At 31.5% G+C, this 15,476-nt stretch overlaps 1 protein-coding gene across 18 annotated transcripts in view; it reads left to right on the plus strand.

Moving 5' to 3' along the window:
• The window catches only part of LOC143248888 (kynurenine aminotransferase-like), an 85,675-nt gene that overhangs the window by 15,448 nt on the left and 54,751 nt on the right, over window positions 1–15,476 (plus strand). For 17 of the 18 annotated variants that reach the window (XR_013027249.1, XR_013027250.1, XR_013027248.1 and 14 more), the window contains 5 exons: window positions 543–629; window positions 4,181–4,303; window positions 6,510–6,630; window positions 11,893–11,969; window positions 13,495–13,584. Coding sequence is in view for 13 of the 18 variants with exons in the window: in XM_076497785.1 (XP_076353900.1) it covers window positions 543–629; window positions 4,181–4,303; window positions 6,510–6,630; window positions 11,893–11,969; window positions 13,495–13,584 (498 nt within the window). In the remaining 5 variants the exon portion in view is untranslated. The remainder of the gene's footprint in view (window positions 1–542; window positions 630–4,180; window positions 4,304–6,509; window positions 6,631–11,892; window positions 11,970–13,494; window positions 13,585–15,476) is intronic. The other variant, XM_076497797.1, reaches the window with a different exon arrangement.

Consider the following 15,476-nt stretch of genomic DNA (forward strand, 5'->3'; position numbering starts at 1 on the left):
CAGTAATAATTAGTTCATGAATAGTTGAATAGAAGCTGGGCTGTAGGCAAGCATGAAAATCAGCTTCAACTGGAGAAATTCTGTTCAATTCTATATGTATGGGATACATTCAGTATGAAATATGAGTTGGTTTGCAAAACATTACATTCCAAAGTTTCATTTTTTCATGTTTTACACTGGATTTATTTTTAATTTTTGTACACAAACTGTCCAAAATTCTAACACTGAAGTCATTAATTGAAGTCTGAATGCTCATAATGTAATTCTGAAACAAATATAGAGAGTATTGTATGATTTTTATGAAGAACGAAGGTAATTTGTTATACTATATTGTGTCATATGTTTCAGCTGCATTTCATTTTCAAACTTTTTAATTACTTTCAGCTTAATAATTAAATGTAATTTTTATTTTCAGAAGTAAAACAGTTCTTCATATGTTACTATAAAAAACTAAATTCACAGTTTTTTTTAATATTGCAGCTTCATATAATTTTTTAAAGTCTTGCAAGTTGGAATAACTATTTCACATTAATATATTCTAGGTTATTATCATAGAACCATTTTTTGACTGCTATGTACACATTACTAAAATGGCAGGTGGTGTTCCTGTTTTTGTACCACTTTTGAAGGTGAGTTTTAGAAACTTTAAATACAAATTCAATTTTGAAACCAGTGTGAGAATATGGATAAAATCAAAATTACTTTGTAATAGCCTCTTAAGTACAGACAATTATCATACTATTAATAGTATTTATTCAGATACCAGGAATATGCAGTCACCGCAATAGTGCACAGGTCTCCAGTTTAAGGAAGTTTAATGCAGAATATAGAATAGGGAACAAAATGTTTGTTTTCATTATAAAATATTTCTTTTGATTAAAAGTTCCATAAAAATTTAAAATTTATATTTTCCACAAACACGTAAAAACATCTTAAACGAGTTTCTCAAAGAATTTTCTCACAAAACCATCAACATAATTTCACAAAACAGAAAGCTAAAAAAACAATCTTACAAAAAGAGACATTAATCCCATTAAAAACCTGAAACAAGAGAAAAACATAAAAATTCTAAAAGCAGATAAAGGTAACGCTATAGTCATAATGAACACGAATGAATACATCCAAAAAATTAAGAACATCCTATCAGACACGAACAAATTTAAACCAATACACACAAATCCAACAAAGACACACGAGATGCAACTAAACAAATTACTACTAAAAATGAAAAAAGCCAACACAATTTCACAAACACTTTATTGCTACCTATGTAAAACCGACTCACGCACACCACATATATACGGCATCCCCACATCTCATAAACCAGATTGTCCATTACGACCAATAATGTCCACATATGAATCGTTTAATTACAATCTTGGTAAATACGTAGCATGGGCATTCTCCAAATATGTAACATCAGCCAGCTCATTCATCAAAGACTCTTTTAATTTCAAGTCTAATCTAAACCAACTTAATCATAAAGCCTTAATGGCAAGTTTCGATGTTATATCCCTCCTTACAGAAGTTCCAACCACTGAAGCCTGCCAGATAGCCTTAGAACTCTATATCCGAGACCCTAACCCAACTATAGACATTCCCAGCAACCAATTAGCAACCCTCATAGAATTCACCACAATAAAGACAAACTTCATGTTCAACAACCACAACTATATACAAACAAATGGCCCTAAGCATGGGCACCCAGTATCACCAGTCCTAGCCAATATTTTTATGACACAAGTTGAAACACAAGCAATTAACACAGCATTACATTCACCACTATACTGGTACAGATATGTAGATGACACGGTTGTGGGATTCAGATCTACAGAACACATACTTAATTTTTTCAATCACATTAACTCTATACATCCCAACATTAACTTCACATGTGAACAGGAAGAAAGCAATCAAATATTATTTCTTAACCTCAAAATTACAAGAACTGACACACAATTCAAAACAGAAATCCACCGAAAAATCACCCATACTGGACTATACATTCCTTGGGACTCAGCACATGAAACAAAACAAAAACTCAACATACTAAGAAACCAAATAAACACAGTCATAAAACTATGCTTACCAGATAAAATTAATGATGAATTAGACAAAATAAAACAATACTTCATCAACATCAATAAGTTTCCTCCACAAACTGTAGAAAACATTATATGCACACACCTAGACAGAAAGCAAAATCAACCAACAAAAGTAAATATATCTCACGAATCAAAAAATCACGAAACCATATACTGCTGCATACCATATATTTCCGAAATCAGCAGACAAATAACCACCATTTGGCAAAACGTAGTAACAAAATATGACATTCCAGTTAATACCAAATTTATTCAAAAACCAGGCACAAAACTGAGGTCTATACTATGTAAAAACTACACTGACAAACACCACACCAACATTATTTATAAAATACAATGTGATAACTGCCACGACTTCTATATTGGAGAAACAAGTAGAAAAATGGAAACCAGATTCAAAGAACATAAAAAGTCACCTTCACACGTTTTCGAACACTGCAAGTCAAATAAACAGCATAACCATAGAAAATACTCAAATACTAAATAAAGAAACAAACATAAACGCAAAATTAAAGAAGCCTTACTTATACGACAACTTAAACCCAAAATAAACCAATATAAAGGAACGCCTTTATACCTATATTAAATATAATAAAATAAAATTATATATTCAAACATCTAACACCGCCTCTACATTCCGACACTCAGTTACACAACCCTTTCCAAACATGTGATCAGCTTCCAGTCAGTTACCTCTTTCTTTCTTTGTGAACCTGACGATGACAGAAGAAGGTCGAAACGTTGTTCGCTCTTCTACGTAAAATATTTTCTCAACCCAAACGAGCCATTTTTGCATATATAAAAATCCTGACTATCTAAATTAAGAGGCAATCCTTTAGTAAAAATACTTAATTAAAAATTGATTTTTTGGTTTGAAAGACTTGTAATGTTTAACAAAAGTTTGGCAAATTAATTAGCAGTTAAAGAAAAGTCATTCAAGAAGATTATTAATGACAAATAAAATAAAATTTGCAACAAGGAAGGAGAAGAAAAGACTTGTTAAGTTGGTGAAAGCACGTAGCTAGGCTAGGTCAGAATGGCTTTCAAACTGTTAAATTAACTTACTTTGCTATTTGATTGGCGCCTGAGGACTGTTGCTCCACACTCATTACAAGTTTTTAAACTAAATCTTCAGTGATCAGTTTTGCTTCTGGTTTGACTTTATTGGACATTGACTAACTTATCTATTACTTCACTGATGCAGAGCCAATACATGCTTTGTTTCTATTGGTTATGTATCTGATGTTGCAGTTAGGCCATTACCATTTTTGTTGGATGATTTTAATTGAGAAAGTGATTTTGTTATACAATTTCTGTTGCCAGATTGTAGCAGTTGGAGAGTTCATTCTGTTTCTTTTTTTATACTTATATTGTGCAGGTTCTCATAATATTCATTTCTTGTTATTAATGCAAAGAATGTTTGGTGTTATATAATATCACTTGGTGGAGAAATTTAATTTTCATTCTGTACCAACTGCAACAGAGAGCCATTATAAAAATCCTGTCTATACAACCTCTTATATGTGCCATATTTTATGTACATTTAATAATTAATTTGTTAAGTCATGCTTTTTTATTAAATACTTTATGTATTATTATAAAAATATCAATTAATTGCTTTATAATCTTTGGTCAAGGATATTTCATCATTAAGATATTCACCAATTTGTGTTTTCCTAAATTTTATCCCTTTAATCACATTGTGAAAAGTGTTACTACTAATCACATTGTGAAAAGTGTTACTACTGTTAAGATATTTTAGCCTGCATTTCAGAGTTTTAATTTACTTCTTTTCTATCATTTCTGAAACATACAATAAACGTTTGAAGAAGTCAAACTATAAAGTGTTTTAAAGCATATCAGCTGTCTTAAAATTAATTTTCCTCTATTCTGGCTGGAAATTCTTTAGAGCAAATTCTGGTTAAAAGAAGTTACTTATCTACTGAAAAGTAATTATATACTTGCTTTTTGTGGACATTACAAACATAGTTCTCATTTTAACTTTTTTTTGGTGAAACACATGATACTAAATGTCTTTATTTTGTATACCTCATAACATTATATATTTTTAACAGAATAAAACTGAGGGTTCCATATCAAGTGCTGATTGGGTGTTAGATCCCAAAGAATTTGCTTCAAAATTTACCAACAAAACTAAAATGATCATTGTTAACACCCCACATTATCTACTAGGAAAGGTACGTGTAGCATAATTTTCTGTTTAGTCGTACAATATCTCGACTCACTATCATCCAATGGATAAATTAAAAAGATTCTGGATATGCATGTACTCTAGAGAATTATTTCAAACATGGATAGTAAAGGAAAGATGGATAAAAGTAAACAAAATTTTAATTATAAATGTTTCATATTCATAGTTAGACATGCTGATCTTTAAGAAGAATTTAAAGCCATGTCCAAACATGATAGCATAGATTGAAAGACAACTCTTCTATGCCATGCCTTTAAAACTGTTTGAAAAGTTTAAATACGGTATACCATATTTCAGTGTTGGATAATTCAAAAACTATTCAAAATAATATTCTTAAGGGAAAAAAAAAACATAACTGAGATCTTTTTGTTCAAGCATCTTTGTTATCCTTTGAGATCGATTACCCCCAACGCAAAGCCAGAAGATTATATCTTTGGTTTATGGCTTTTCAACATCTGGTTAACAAAGAAGTTATAAGTAATTTCAGAACACCTTCAAGAAATTTTTCAAAAATTGCCTAATACATTTGACTAAAGATACATTCTAAACTAATTATGAAAGTGTGAAATCTGTAGCTCAGCTCTGAGAGTTGTATTCTTTTCTTTGGACAAAACTTTGAGTTTCAACATCTGTTAGCTGCAGTATGTATTAATCAAAAAATGTTTTTTTTATATATTCATGTAAACTAGTTTTGTAATTCCATGTTGTGGCTAGTAAATATATTAAATACAATTATTATTTTTATATAATGAATTCAAGATGTTTATAATTGGCATTTTTTGGTGATGATGTGGTCTGTTATCATAATTTCATGTACTTAATAAGCTTGCAGAATCTTGAAGTTAGTGTTAACTATGGAATTAGTATATTTTTTGTTTCTTGCATGTTGGTTTTTGTGCATACGTAGTGCACATTTCAGTACAGAGAAATACATGTAAGAATTCTTGAAATAACAAGTTGTGTTAGCATTTATCACTTAAAAATACATCTCTATACAGGTTATCAGTTACATATAATAAAACAATGAAGGTGTTGACACAATATGTTGGATTAGTTCCTGTTGTTTTTTATTTAGATACAAAATGTAATCTGTCAAAAAAGCTTTTTAGGTTATATTTAAGCTGCATACAGAACCCAGGTTAGAATCCCAGTTGCACCAAACATGCTCGCCCTCTCAGCCATGGGGGTATTATAATGTGACAGTGAATCCCACTGTTCATTGGTAAAAGAGTAGCCCCAGGGTTGACAGTGGGTGGTGATGACTAGTTGCCTTCCCTCTCTCTCATCTTACACTGCTAAATTAGGGATGGCTAGCACAGATAGCCTTTGTGTAGATTTATGCAAAATTCAAAACGCATATATACTAAACACATAAAGGGACATATAAATACAATTTAGCTTGTTGAAATGAATGTATAAAAAAGTAAAAACTCATGTAGTCATTAATGACAACAACAGAAAGTGATTCCTCTTCTAAAAACGTTTTGATTAATTGAATATTATAAACACATTTGGCTCAGCATGACCAGGTGGTTAAAGCACTCGACTCATAATCTGAGGGTCGCGGGTTTGAATCCCCGTCACACCAAACATGCTAATCCTTTTAGCTGTGGGGGCATTATAATGTGACGGTCAATCCCATTATTCGTTGGGAAAAGAGTAGCCCAAAAGTTGATGGTCAGTGGTGATGACTAGTTGCCTTCCCTTTAGTCTTATGCTACTAAATTAGGGACAGCTGATGCAGATAGCCCTTGTGTAGCTTTGCACGAAATTCAAAATAAACCAAAACAAACCACACAGAACTTGACTTGCTCTGGTTTTAGTTAGCACATAGATATTTTAAATGCTCATTATTTAGATTCAGTGTTTCTCATTTTTATAGGCTGCCTTAATGTTGTTGTTTTTATGCTACTTGTTAGTTTGTACTGAGTCATTTATAAGAAACTTTTTTGTAGTAGTAAATAAAAGTTTAAATCTCAAATTTCCCCTATTTTCATATTTATTATGAAGTAGAGAATGTTTATATCCATTTATTCTTGTATTGAAATTATAATACTTAAAAATGCTTTCATTAGTGCAAATACTACTGTTGATCATTTTTAACCTACCTTTGTTTTATGAGTATTTGTTGGTTAAAGGCGGAAATATATAATACATTATAAAATAAGTTGTAATTGGTTATCTTTGTGTAGGTGTTTACATGCTTGGAGCTAGGCATGATAGCAGAATTATGTAAGGAACATAATGTAATCTGTGTTATGGATGAGACCTATGAATGGTTAGTGTTCAAGGGATCGGAGCACATCCGCATGGGTAAGGATGAATTAAGGTTATTAAAGTGAAGAGCAGTGCTATGCAGTCTTTTCCCAGTAAGGCATATTTATAAACTACAAAACTAAATCTGGTACATTATGAGTTGCAGTGTTTGTATGCAAATATTAACTGAGAATAACACACACACACACCTGAAGATCAGACATTGGTAAATAAAATCTATCTTTACTTGATCATCACATTGAAACTGTTACTATAACAAATGTTATTATAATTTACTACTTTTCTTTGTATTGTAATACAAAATGGAATTCTTTTGTAACACATTGCCAACTGCCAACTCACTTGTGACAAAAATTGTCTGCCCTTTTTGCTTTTGGAAACTGATCCATAAGTTGTCATTGTAATCTTTTTTTTTTCACATAAATATCAAAGCCTGTTGTGGTTTTATATGTAGGAAGTTTACATCAATTGTTTTTAGAAACTTGTGTGATTTGTGTATCTTAAGTAATAAGAGAAATAAGTTCTGATATGATACATTACCTCTGCTTACACAGGGTGTTAGGAAAGTCACTGTGCAGTTTTGAAAGCAGCAATAACAGCATTCATTCAGTCTATTTCAAGCCAGCAACTATTAGCGGTGTTTAGAAACAAAATAAGAAGGATCCAAGCCTGTATTGATGTCAACGGGGGTCACTTTCAACATTGTTTATAATTGTCATTCATATTTACCTCCTGTATTCTATTTTGAAACATGTCTGTTAATAAATATACAAGTGCACAGTGACTCTCTGAACACCCTGTATAAATAACTATTGTCATTCAGTGCTGCTCTCTATATGAAAAAAAAAATTATGCATACCACAAGCCCCTTATCTCCCTAAATTGGAAGTGATTGATTCCAGTGTATGTTTCATGAAAATCATCAAGAAACAACCCTCTACCAATAAGAGTCTAACACACTCATGATACATGTTATTCCCTCTGTTTAATTCTACTAAACTATCACTTATCATTTTAAGGAAAATGAAATCACCGGTTTTCAGTGAGGAGATAAGTATCTATCAGAAATAAATTTTTTGTACAGGAAAATTATGATTTTCATGGCAGTTTTGGTTCAGTTTGTTTCTTTTCTTCTGGATCAATTGTATTAACCTGCATTTTAATGGCTCACATAGTACGTTTTTTTAAACTTTTTGTTGCTTACTATCTTCCATCTTTCTTTTCTGTGGGATCCAGACTACCTTCTCAGTCCAGTACATGTTATAGGTTGTTTCATTCCAAATAATGCTTTCATTAAATCCAGTTCTCACATTTCTTCCACTTCTTCATCTGTAATTGTTTTTCTATTCCTTCCTTACCCATTGGGTTCAGGTTGTGATTCAATTGATCTTTTCTTCCTTGTCTCTTTCTTTCTCATCTACACATCCTGGTGTTTTCACACCTGTCATGTACCTTAAATTATTCCTGCGTGTCTGTCCATGCTCTCAGTTATAGGAACTTTGTCTGTCAATTACTGGAATTACATCTTGTATATGCATCTCACATTCTATGTTTTGAATAGCTGTTTCTCTCTCTCGGGGTACTGATATCTGCCTTGTCACTTTTTCATAATAATGAGACTGGGTATGTTACTTTTCCATCTATATACCTCTTCTTTTCTTGGGGCATTTCCCTCTTTTTTTTTTTTCTTACCGAATCCTGCTCTGTGCAAATAATGTCTGAGCAGCTATTCTTTAAATGATCAAATTTGCACTTTAAAGCCATGTTGACTTGCATATTATTATTCAGTATCCTCACAATACACACTTTAGAGATAGGTATTCCACAAGATTATTCTGCAGATTTATTCTTGTAATAGAATATTTTCATAAATTTACTTGTCCTTGACCATGCTCACCCATGGATTACGTGGCTAAAGCACAAGGGAATAGCTGCTCACCCCTCCCATGCCTTGTACTGAATATATCGAAATGATATGGAAACCATTGGGGTGGAGGATCATAAAGGTTAATGAAATACAAACCAACTGTAAAGATGATTACAAAACCGTTCAGTTGAGACTGAGTTCTGTATTTTTCTCTAATTTACACTGTATCACTTTTATGGGTCATGATGGAAATACTTGAAGATTATTATGATTTTCCCCATCTGCTGTATCTTGGTGTTTATTATTCTAAGGTTGTTACTGTGCTTGGGATGGTTCTGGTTAGTTTTTTTTTGAGTGCAGTGGTTTATATTATGCAGACATTTTTTTTATACTGTATGTTGAGTTCCCATATCAATTTATCGTATCAACCTGTGCTCCATTCTTGAGTCAGGGGGACTAGGTTCTCTTAAGTCTCATAAACGTGAGGGGAGGATGGAGTGATCTTCTTTCCTTCCCCCACTGGGTTTTGGATTGTAGTAGACTTGTTAATTGTGTGATCCTTTTTCCTATCTCCATGTGAATGTTGGTACCCAGCAGCTGGGTTTTAGATTGTAGATAAGTTACGGATGGTGTGACTCTCATCATACTCCCACATGGAGGTCTATTCCCAGTGGAATGACCTTTGAATGTAATTTACTTACTGTACGTGATCTCTAATGCCCCAGCCACTCTATACCTAGTGGAATATCCTTTTCATTTTATCTGCTTTTATATTTTTGGGATTGAATTTCATAAATATTGCATGTTTTGGATCACTGTCTGGCTGTAGTTCTCTTCCACTTGGATGTACTCCTCTATATCTCCACCCATACATGTGACATCTTTCTATAATGATTGATAGTATAACTTGTACAGAAGAAGTGTGGTCTTCCACATCAGATCTTAGAATCTGAGTATCACATCTTAGGGAGTGTCCTTAGGACACTTTTTAAAGACGTTTCCTTCTTTCTGTAGCACTGGTCCCTCCACCTGTTCAGTGTGGGATTATAGCTACTGTATTTGAAGTTATAATTTTCCTATAAAGAAAATTTATTTCTTATAGATACTTGCTTCCCCACTGAAATCCAGTGCTTTCATTTTCAACCAAAATGTGAAATGACAATTTGGTAGAATGGAATAGGAATCATGCATTAAGGGAATATATTGCACTCCTATTGGTGGATGGGTGTTGCATGTTATTTGCATGAGAGACTCATTGCAATCAGTCAATTCCAATGAGGGGAGATTTAAGGCTTATGGCATGCTTAAAAAAATTTTCCATATAAAGGACAGCACTGAACAATAATATATGTTTATGAGAGAAGAGGTATTTATCAGAAATATATTTTCAGTGTAGGAAAATTATAACTTTAGCTAGGAAGGAAACATTAATATTTCACTTTAATAAAATATTATAAACTATTTCTTTAAAAGAAAAATTATAAATATTGTGGTTATTCCAGTCAAACTGATTTTTCTCTGAGCAATAGTATTGATTTGCTGAATGATCAGAAATTTGATAGGATATTTATTACAGAACAGTTCTCTGAATAACTAAGTTCGTGAAAATAAAGAAAGAGACTGGATTTGATATAAAATTCAAATGAACAATCTTTATTGTAATACAAACACAAGGAATGTAATTGCTTGGTTGACAAAAACTAGTTGCTTTTGTCAGATCTGCCACCTAACTGTCTTCCTGAATACTATGTACCAAAGTTTTTAATGTTTTTTTAGTTAATAGTAATGTCAGGTTTGTTCAATGTGACTAGCACTACCCATGTGATTGGTCATCATTATTAAAACATCAGAAAATTAAAAATGCATGGTATGATTAGAGCCACAATACTCAAATCTTGGCCACAAATCACTAGTCAAAAAACTATAATCATGTGCATCAAACATTGCATCACTTATATTTATTAAGTTAATTTATATATATAGGTTTCAAATTGTTTTGAGGATTACATAAAAAAAAGACATATTTTCAGCAGTTTTTACTGCCAGTCATGTAAGAAACTAACATGCAAAATCATTCCTCCTAGAAGAAGTGGCCACTAAACTCAAACTTAATTGGTGTTACATAAATATGAACCTGTTATTAATTACTAATAGAGGTAACAAACTAGGACCACAAATATCTAAGTCAAATAAGCTGAGTCTGACTGCATCTATAACGCCTTCAGACAGTCATGCTTAATCAAAAATATTAGAGTTATGGTATGCATATCTACAAAATATCTCAAGTTTTTTTAAGTTCTGATTAATAAAATTTTAAATGGAGATGAAGTCATGCTAAATTTGACAAAGAACTTATCTAACATTTTGTGGTATAGTTTCATTATGTGTGACTTGCATGGTCTTACACTTGAGAGGATACATTGTAACTGTTACAAGAAGCAGAGATATTTCTGCAACCTGGTACCACGTTTTCTGAGAGCCAACTGAATGGAATTTTGACAATTTCACATTCAAATTTACACTGATGTTTGAGAAATTCATCTTTTGTAAAGTGTCAAGATATGCTTTGAAAGTCCAGTCTTTGTAATACTTAAAATGATGGTCATGATTTCACGTTTTTACTCAACACTAAGATATTTACCTTTAATGTCAAAATTTTGACAAGGATGGTGAGGTTAATGTTAGGCCACTCATCTTAACAAACTCTCCACAGACTCTCCAGTGTACATGAACATTTGGTTTCCAGTTCCATGTTAAACAGAACAAAGGCAGTCCATTGGAACTGCTTTGGGGGACTTGGAATATATGTGATAAAATAATTGCAATTTCTCTGGCTAGTTTTTTTTATGAAAACTGCTTTGGGTTTGAGGGGTGGCACTTAGCCATTTAACCCTTAATCAGTAAATCTTATTACCTTGTTTTTGGTACCTGGAGCTTTATTGATGTTCAGGAAAGAGTTATGTTTCATTAAAGCTTTCACTTGGTAGATGAAAGTGTAGCTCTGTAGCTCCAAATTGGTTTGAGGTGTAAGTTTGGAGAACAGTGATGTTTTAAACGTTTAAGTTTTTCTCTTTTATGGAGAACATCAGTGGCTCTATTATTTTAAACTGTATGCTAATTGTCTCTATATAAATCTACTTATTGCTATACTGCAGTGTTTAAAACCTGGAAAATCTCCATGAAATTAAATATAGGTGTAAAACAGGGTTTATAAACTATGTGTACCTTTACGTCATGTATTTGTTGCTTAGGAAATATATAATACAGGTGTTCAAACCTAAGGAAATGTTCATTCATGGAATTAAATACTTTTAATGTTTTAAAGTTTTTTATTTTTGAAACAAAATGTAATTTATGTGTAATTATTAAATACATTTCCTTGGGAAACAAGTAATGAAAAATTGAATAACAACTCTTACCTAATTACTCAGCAACCCTCCCTGGAATGTCAAAACTAACAATTACCATTGGAAGTGCTGGAAAAACATTTAATGTCACAGGATGGAAGGTAATATTTTTAGTTTTAAGAACATTTTATTTTAGGCATTATAATTTGTAGTGTTTATGTTTAGACTTTGTTTTTAATTAGAGAAGTAATTCATAATGGTGAGAAATTCAAATGAAGTAAAAATGTATCCTCAAGACATCTGATATGGGTATTAAAACTTTAATTAAATTAAGTACAGAACAATGTTTCGACCTTCTTATGACATAAGAAGGTTGAAACATTGTTCTGTACTTAATTTAATTAAAGTTTTAATACTCATGCTAGCCATCTTAAGAATATATAGAGAAGTAATTCTTTTAGATCCAGGTGAATAAATGCAGTAGTGTTATTGTCATTTTGGCTGTTGCATTATTTTAACCATTTCTCTGATGAATATATATGTATGTTTACTTATTTCACTCATAAATAAAGACAAATAAGAAATTTTGTTTTAGCAGAATAAGCATTGAATCTTAGGTTCAAGACCTTAACCATAAACAATGAATTATGATTATAATTAAGAAAAAAAAACTACATATTTTCCTGTTGGTATAAAGACTAAACTACATATTTTCCTGTTGGTATAAAGACTAAACTACATATTTTCCTGTTGGTATAAAGACTATATTTGTTTTATGATGCAATACAGAGTGCTTATTCTTCATGTCAGTAATAATATAAATTGCATATCTGAAATATATACGTACACTGTTTAAAGTTCTGCATGAATTTATTGTAGAATTACGTAATATATATCAGTTTTGTTATACACTTCAGACTGAATATATTTGCAATTGAAACTTGGTCTTGACCACAAATTTCTCTTTTATTAAATGTTTATATAATCTCTTGTAATGTATAAAAAAAAGAAATGCTTTGAAAATGTTGGCATAAAGTCTGATTTTCTTTGTAAATATGTTAATATTATACATAGAAAATTTACCATTAATTCACATACATTGTGGGTTTCCAAAGTTCTTTTGCAACTCATAAAATTATTTTACTCTTTTTACAATAATTTTTTAGTTAGTTAGCAGTTTTGAAAGTTTTCTAGCATTCCTCCAGTTATTACCTTAAAGTGGAAACACTTTCAGTAAGTAAAACTAATGTTACTATTGAAATTGAAGTAGTTATAAAAAAGTATAATATAAAATTAATTTGGAATTGCTGCAAGATTTAACTGTTTTGTGTTTAGTGTTTTATTTCAGAAATAGTTTGATTGATATTTTTTATAATATACCTCGTGTATATTTCAAGTTATATCTAATGAAGAATTTTGTTACATTTGTGGAAATAATGTAATGATTATAATTTTATTAAGAATATAAATACATGCATTGTAAAGTAGATATCAATATGTATGTGTTGTATGTAACATTGTGTATTTTGATTTATAATAAATACCTATTTCAATAGAATTCTGCAAAATAATTGTATACGTTACATATTTATTTGGGTGAAACAGTTTATCACAGCAAAAGAAAGGTAAATTTATCAATGCCCTACTAATTTAATGTATGTGACTTTTATTTTTAAAATTGAGTAGTGTGGATGGGTGTATGGTCCCCAGTCACTTATCCACTGTCTCCAGCTATATCACACTGGCTGTCAGAGGGCCTGTATAACACCAATACAGGTAAGTATAGTAAGTCATTTAAGTTATTGTATGTATATATATATGTAAAAAGGCATTACTTTCTTGCATTTAAGTTGAATATATATGATCTGAAGGAGCTAACTAAACCCTTACAGTTACTTTGTGGTATTTTTTAGTTCTTTCAGAGTTACAAGATAGGTTTGCAAAATAGCTAGAGATTCTATAAGGATATTCATTACAATGTAGTTCTGAGTTATTTAAGTAATTGAGTTTTTTAGAAAAAAAATAATGAAACTGGACACAACTGTGCAAAAATACAATACACAGTCATTATTATTGATAAATACAAATGCTGTTTGTATACTTCCTTGATATTACAAGTGGTCACTTCTTCTGGAGAGCTAGATCTAAAACTGAGGTTTATTTCAAACTGACTGAACTTTATGTTACTTAGTTAACATGGTAATGTCAGACTCACACTTACCAACTGGTGCTACCTGTTTTAAAGTAAGGGAGGTTGTAACTTTGAGATATCACGTGACTTATAATTGGAGGAAACTGCTGTTTATCTTCATACACAAAGTATAATGATACAGTTATACCACTTACTGCAGACCAGATGTTACATCAAGGAAATAGCATTCTTGACCATGCATTGTGTGAAAATTGCATATACCTATGAAAAATGAAATATTTGAAAAACAAACAAACTGTTTATAACTATGCAGCAGCACTTCAGGTAAAACAAACAAACTGTTTATAACTATGCAGCAGCACTTCAGGTAAAACAAACAAACTTTATAACTATGCAGCAGCACTTCAGGTAAAACAAACAAACTGTTTATAACTATGCAGCAGCACTTCAGGTAAAACAAACAAACTGTTTATAACTATGCAGCAGCACTTCAGGTAAAACAAACAAACTGTTTATAACTATGCAGCAGCACTTCAGGTAAAACAAACAAACTGTTTATAACTATGCAGCAGCACTTCAGGTAAAACAAACAAACTGTTTATAACTATGCAGCAGCACTTCAGGTAAAACAAACAAACTGTTTATAACTATGCAGCAGCACTTCAGGTAAAACAAACAAACTGTTTATAACTATGCAGCAGCACTTCAGGTAAAACAAACAAACTGTTTATAACTATGCAGCAGCACTTCAGGTAAAACAAACAAACTGTTTATAACTATGCAGCAGCACTTCAGGTAAAACAAACAAACTGTTTATAACTATGCAGCAGCACTTCAGGTAAAACAAACAAACTGTTTATAACTATGCAGCAGCACTTCAGGTAAAACAAACAAACTGTTTATAACTATGCAGCAGCACTTCAGGTAAAACAAACAAACTGTTTATAACTATGCAGCAGCACTTCAGGTAAAACAAACAAACTGTTTATAACTATGCAGCAGCACTTCAGGTAAAACAAACAAACTGTTTATAACTATGCAGCAGCACTTCAGGTAAAACAAACAAACTGTTTATAACTATGCAGCAGCACTTCAGGTAAAACAAACAAACTGTTTATAACTATGCAGCAGCACTTCAGGTAAAACAAACAAACTGTTTATAACTATGCAGCAGCACTTCAGGTAAAACAAACAAACTGTTTATAACTATGCAGCAGCACTTCAGGTAAAACAGTTAATGTAAAACTCATTATAAAGCAATACAAATTAGGCTTCTTTTTTTGTGACTCAGTATTTTAATAAATATGTTTAATACGCTTTTGTCACACGAGTAAAACATAATGACTAAACCTGCCCCATTTCCTTTCTGTATCAAAAAACACAAAAATAGCAGAAATCTTTATTCATCAACTATAAAACGTGTATAGATGAATAAAATGAATTAATTTGTTTTCAGCCAGTTTTGTAAACAAGCATCACCTATTATCAGGATTTGAACAATCTAATCGTACCAGAT

The sequence above is a fragment of the Tachypleus tridentatus genome, chromosome 4, assembly GCF_004210375.1.
Source record: "Tachypleus tridentatus isolate NWPU-2018 chromosome 4, ASM421037v1, whole genome shotgun sequence".
Taxonomy (NCBI): Eukaryota; Metazoa; Arthropoda; class Merostomata; order Xiphosura; family Limulidae; genus Tachypleus; species Tachypleus tridentatus.